This window comes from Acartia tonsa, chromosome 8 (assembly GCF_053477335.1).
Source record: "Acartia tonsa isolate MP-2025a chromosome 8, ASM5347733v1, whole genome shotgun sequence".
In the NCBI taxonomy this organism is placed as follows: Eukaryota; Metazoa; Arthropoda; class Copepoda; order Calanoida; family Acartiidae; genus Acartia; species Acartia tonsa.
The window spans coordinates 41,498,081-41,504,080 of NC_137267.1; the positions used below are offsets into that span (position 1 = coordinate 41,498,081).

A 6,000-nucleotide genomic window follows, 5' to 3' on the forward strand; every position below is an offset into this window, starting at 1 on the left:
TTTTTATTAGTATTAGGGTCTGTCCGTACGGCCCTACGTCCAAAAATATGATAAAGGACAATCTTCCTAATATAAAAGTAACAAGATATCTGGGTGTCTGAAGCTTAAGATCCCGCTAACCCGTGGCCTTACATAGTTCTCCTGTACAGTACTATGAAGCAAAACTGTTTCTGAATATTTATATGAAAAATGCCTTCCTAATAAATATCGAATTTTTATATACTGTCAAAAATTATATTTTCTATACTTTATCAACGAAGGAGAGCTTTTTTCAGAGTTTATATGTTCGTCCATAAAGACAATGGCTATAAATTGATGAACATCCCCAATGATGATACACAAAATTATTATGTAGATTATAATTAGTGGTTGAAGCATTTAGACAGTCAACTTAATATAAAAGTCCCCAACGAATAAGTAAACGTTATTATAAAATTTCGGGGACTAGTGTAATAACAGTCCAATGTTCCCTTCCTCCCTCTATAAATTCCAAATAAAATCCTTATTTTAAGGTTCCGTGATTTTTTTATGTTAAGTTTAATATAAACCTATTAACATTACACATTAATTTTGTCAATTAAAATTATTGAAATATGCTAAACTGATTTTAAAAAAAAACTTTTCCTTAGTTATGAAATATATTTTTTAGTGTTTAAATAATATATTTATGTGATTTTTTTTACAGTATAATACTTCATATAATATTTACTAGGTAGTATCTTGGTCCAGGAATTATTTACAACCTGAAATTACATTAAAGTTACTGTCTTTATTAACAAGCTTATGTGGTGTCTCACTGATAAATTACTTGGCTTTGGAACGGGCCTAGTATCTAACATGCTATCTCTGTATATAGTGAGATTACAATTTTTTTTACATCTATGCATTTTTGGCCTATTCGTCCATCTATCCATAGGTTTTTTTTCCAGGGATCTAAAGGGATAAGACAATGACCGATAAATTGATGTACATCCCCAATGATAATAAACAAAATTACCCCTTCTAAAGATTACAATTAGTAGTTGAAACGTTTGAACACTCAACTTAATATACCAACCAATTAAAATTCATAAGAAGTCCCAAGTGTTGGCCTATTTGTTTATTTTCCTGAAGATTTAGTTGCAGTATTAGCAAAAGCAGCCACTTTGTCAGACACTCAATAATTTTTTTACATACATACTTAAATATTCAGTTTGCATATTTTTCATCTATGCAAAATGACCTTCCTAATTAAACATAGATTAAAAATTGAAGAGTAACCCATAGGTAGAATTTAAGATTTTTTTATTTGTGAGGTGCCCTTCCTTTTTATATACAAATTAAAAATTCGATTTTATAAAGTAGTAAATATTTTTGCCTGTACCTTTACATTTTAATAACTACTGAACCAATTGAGTTCTCCCCTCTAGGAATGCCTTATATAGGTTCTGGGATGGTTTTATTTGGGTTATTTGCTACCCGTAATATTAATCCCCTTAATGCTAGGGGCGTAGGCGCAGGTTAGATTATAAATGGGTAAGATTTACAAAAGTTAATCTACATGATAATGGTGTGATTTGTACATGTAATTATTTTTTGCTAAATAAGTTTGTCTACCAACTGACTTCCGAGCTTCGCTTTTAGGGATGTTGTCATCCTTGTTTTAACTGTGATTACTTTCCTATGCACTATATTTATTCCATGAAATGAATTGGAGCTTTTAAATTAACCCACTCATTTTTTCAAACATGTATTCCAGAAATAATATATTAATGTTGGTATGCACTTCATTTATGAAATTTTAAATTAAAGTTCTAAGATTTATTTTTATCTTAATCTAAAATTAGTTTTATCCTGGAAGGAAGTTGACAATGAGCTGGGTATTACACTAGTCCCCAACGATTTTCGATAAGGTTTTCTTATTAGTTGGCTAACAACTTTTAAGACTTCTACAGAATTTTGATTGGTTGATTTATTTTGTTGAGTATCTAAACGTTTTAAACACTAATTTTAATCTACAGAAGAGTTAATCTTGTGCATTATCATTGGGGATGTTCGTCAATTTATTGGCCTTTGTCTTATCCCTTTGGATCCAGTATAATGTGCAGTCCAATGTCCCCTCCCTCCTTGTAATTGTTACCGACATTAAAAGAAAAGTGATTGCTGAACATTTATGCAACTTTTAATTTTAATTTAACTTTTAAAAGGAAATATAAAATGAAGGAAAAAATTTGTATAATTAGAATTAGAATTTAAATTGTAATTGGACAAATTCTAGAAATTTCAACAGATAGTGGTGTTTTGTAATTCAAAATTTAGGTAATTCTTGATATTTTTAAATTCTAATGATTTTTTAGTAGTGAAGCTTATCTATATGCGTTTATTTCTGTCTGACTGTCGATAATGATAGGGTTGTTATATACATTTACAATTGTTAAAAACACAAAATTTAGCAAAAAATTTATAGTTTTTACCTCTTAACAAATTCACTAATAAACAAGGATGACAACATCCATAAAAGCGAAGCACTGAAAAGGAAAGACAAACCTAACTCCTATAGGAATCATCATGCAAAGTTTGAAATTGATAGGAGGATTTTAACATGCCTAAATTAACGAAAAGAGCTATCATTTACGTACGGACATACCGACCCTAGTTATAGAAAAGCTTCGCTTTAAAAAATGTTTTCCCTTCCTTCTTTTTCTTAAGTAGTTGGTTGTATGTTTTCTTTTAATTTAAAACAGAATCTCTACTCTGAGATTTAATTGTCCTTGTTCAAATTAATTTAATTTTGCACCTTAACGTATAAATCAGTCAGGGAGAGGATATCTGGGTATTTATTACACTAGTCCCCAAAATTTTATAATAACGTTTTTTATTCGTTGGTTTATCAGATATTCATTGTTTGGTTCATTTAGGTGAGTGTTCAAATGTTTAAACCAATAATTGTAATATGCAGAAAGGGGTAATTTTGTGTTTCACTGTTATGGATGTACAACAATTGGTCAATGTCTGAGTAAAAGCAAATCTTGAAAAAAAAAGCCTTTTTCGCGCGTTTCTTTTTATAATTATCCATCTATTTAGGATGATAACAAGTACAGTCGGATGCCAAGATCATTGAAGCGAAACTGGAAAAAGAGTTTGGACACAGTTGAGGAGGGGGAGAGCAGCGGAGGGGAGGGGGACAATGGCAGTGATAGTTTGGATTCAGATCAGGGAATTATATGCTTTATATTAATGAATGTAGAATATACATATGTGGATATTATGACAGGGGAAAAATTGTCGTCAATTTAGCTTGCTAACATGGAACTCATTTATTGGTCACTTTATTCATCCAGTAGGAGGGGAGGGGATGGGGGTATTGTTATTTTAGCCTGTTGCAAGTTTCACTTTATTAGAGAACATGAAAATCTGTTATAAGATCCTAGTAATAATATATTAATTTTTATATTATTATCTGTATATATATATTTTCCTATTTATCAATCTATCTCCTACTATTTTTATTTCTATCTTAAGTATTAATATAATCAATATCGATAAATCTTTCTATCTAACTTTCTATCTAACTTTCTATCTATCTCTCTATTAATCAATCTTACTATATATCCATTTATTTCTACCTATTCATGAGCTTTGCTCTTTATGGATGTTATCACCCCTGTTAATTATCTAAAATGCAAATTGGAACGATGTTTGTCCGTCCGTCCGTCTGTCTGTCCGCCTAAAGCTTAAGATCTTAGTAACCGCTTAAACGATTGGGAATATAGATACTGGTCCTGCGGGGGTTTTAGGATATTTTGTCGGTAAATGGGGCAAAGCTGCTAGTAAAACATAAAGTATATCTATGACTACTATAGCCTGTACCCAAGAATACAAGACCCAATCAAAATCAAAACTCTTCAGAAGAAAAATTAGAACTACAAAAACTAATCCAGAAACGCCGAGAGAATTTATTAATCAATAGGTAATTCTATCAGGGATCTAAAGGAATAAAACAATGGCCGATAAATTGATCTACATCCACAATGATGACACACAAAATTACCACTTCTGTATATTATAATTAGTGGTTGAAACGTTTAAACTTAATAAACCAACAAATCAAAATTCATTAAAAGTCCACAAAGATTTTAAGCTAACAAATAAGATAACGTTTTTGTAAAACTTTGTGGACTAGTATAATAAACAGTCCATTGTCCTCTCCTTCTCTGGTAATTCATACTTCTAAAGTAGCTGGATGTATTTCCATTACAATCTCGGAAACCGCGGAACTAATTTAGGGAGGGAGGGGATATTGGACTGTAAATTATCCTGGCACCCATAGGTTTAATATCACTTTATCATATTTGGGAGATTAAAAACTTTGGGTAGTTTTATTAAATCTTGCTAGGTTGGTAAAAACCCAATTTTGTTAAACAAAACAAACCCCTTCATAGTTTAAAAAGTTTCCACTTTGTACCTACCAACCAAGATTTGCAAAAAGACCCCAAAGGTTTCAGACATCAAAGATTAGAATATTATAATAATAACCAAAAAACCTAAGATGTAATATCGAGGGGCCGTAGGTGAGGGATAACAAAACTGGCATTAACATTATGGTTTTTCTTTTAATATTCGTGAAAAGTTTCTGTAATACGATGCTATACATTATTTTTTTTCAGTATATTAAAAACCGGTTCTAATCCAGCGGATATTAATTGGTCTTAAAGGCATACTGGAAATAGTAATATCTGAATTTATATTTTTACCCTTTTACAGGAGTACAGAAGATTTGCAAGCAAATGATGACAGCCTATAAATCAAGCATAGTGTAATGAAGCTTTTTATAGTGCCTACAAAAAATAATACTAATTAAAATGTAAACTGGCCTGCCTTTGGTAATTTAGTCGGTAATTTTTTATAGGCTTTATAAAGGGATATCAATTGTGAAATCTATTTACAGTTAGGGAGTTGAATCCATTTTTATAGAAGCAGAAATATAATGTATGATTATGGTTTGGACCCTCTAAAACTGTAATCTACCCTTCCACTTTCCCCTCTCTTGGTGAAGATATCTTCAACGCCGATACGATTTTTGAAATATAAGATTCCACTTTTGTCTCTCTTGTTGAAGATATCTTCACCAAGAGAGGCAAAAGTGGAATCTTAAATTTCAAATATCGTATCGGCGTTGAAGATATCTTCACCAAAAGAGGGGAAAGTGGAATCTTACATTTCAAAAATCGTATCGGCGTTGAAGATATCTTCACCAAGAGAGGGGAAAGTAGAATCTTACATTTCAAAAATCGTATCGGCGTTGAAGATATCTTCACCAAGAGAGGGGAAAGTGGAAAGGTAGATTACAGTTTTAGAGGGTCAAAACCATAATCATAGATTATATTTCTGCTTCTATAAAAATGGATTCAACTCCCTAACTGATTTAGATGAAATTTTTAAATATATTTTGGCTTATTTATCAAATTATTTCTGCGGATTATTAAAAAGTTAGTATTTATCTCAACATATAAAGTTAAATTTTTTTTACAAACTTTGTTTCTATTCTTCTTTTTGCTACATTAGCAAAGCAAAAGTCAGAAAATCATTTCCTTTTTTTTTGACACATTTATTTTTGTTTATAAAAGGTCATAGGTAAATTTCCAAAGTATATTGTACTTCTATGTTTAGAAAGAATTTTTAATTATTTAAAATGTTTTTTTTGTATCCAAAAAATATTATATTATTAGTTAATTTGTAAATAAATTTGTATTTTTAATTTTAAATTGACTGTGATAAAAATTGAATTAACACGATTTTAGAAAATATATCCCTTAACCTTATTCTGGAGGAGGAGAGGGGGGGGGGTCCTTAAAATTTCTATTCAGAAGCGGTCAGCGTTAAACACCCCCTACCCTCCCATTAAATAGGAGCTATCAATATAAACTTAATAGCTAAGTTGCAAATAATTAAAATTCAGAAAAATTTTAATCAATGTGATTGCCATAGCACAGTTATTAACCGTTAGAAAGATAACGGTAG

General features: G+C 30.6%; 1 protein-coding gene across 1 annotated transcript in view; it reads left to right on the forward strand.

The window, feature by feature from the left end:
* LOC145325582 (uncharacterized) overlaps positions 1-5,028 on the forward strand; it is a 94,914-nt gene extending 89,886 nt beyond the window's left edge. The window contains exons 19-21 of the mRNA XM_080168549.1: positions 3,064-3,193; positions 3,841-3,949; positions 4,744-5,028. Coding sequence (XP_080024675.1) covers positions 3,064-3,193; positions 3,841-3,949; positions 4,744-4,783 — 279 coding nt within the window. The 3' untranslated portion in view covers positions 4,784-5,028. The remainder of the gene's footprint in view (positions 1-3,063; positions 3,194-3,840; positions 3,950-4,743) is intronic.
* The last annotated feature ends 972 nt before the right edge of the window (positions 5,029-6,000 follow it).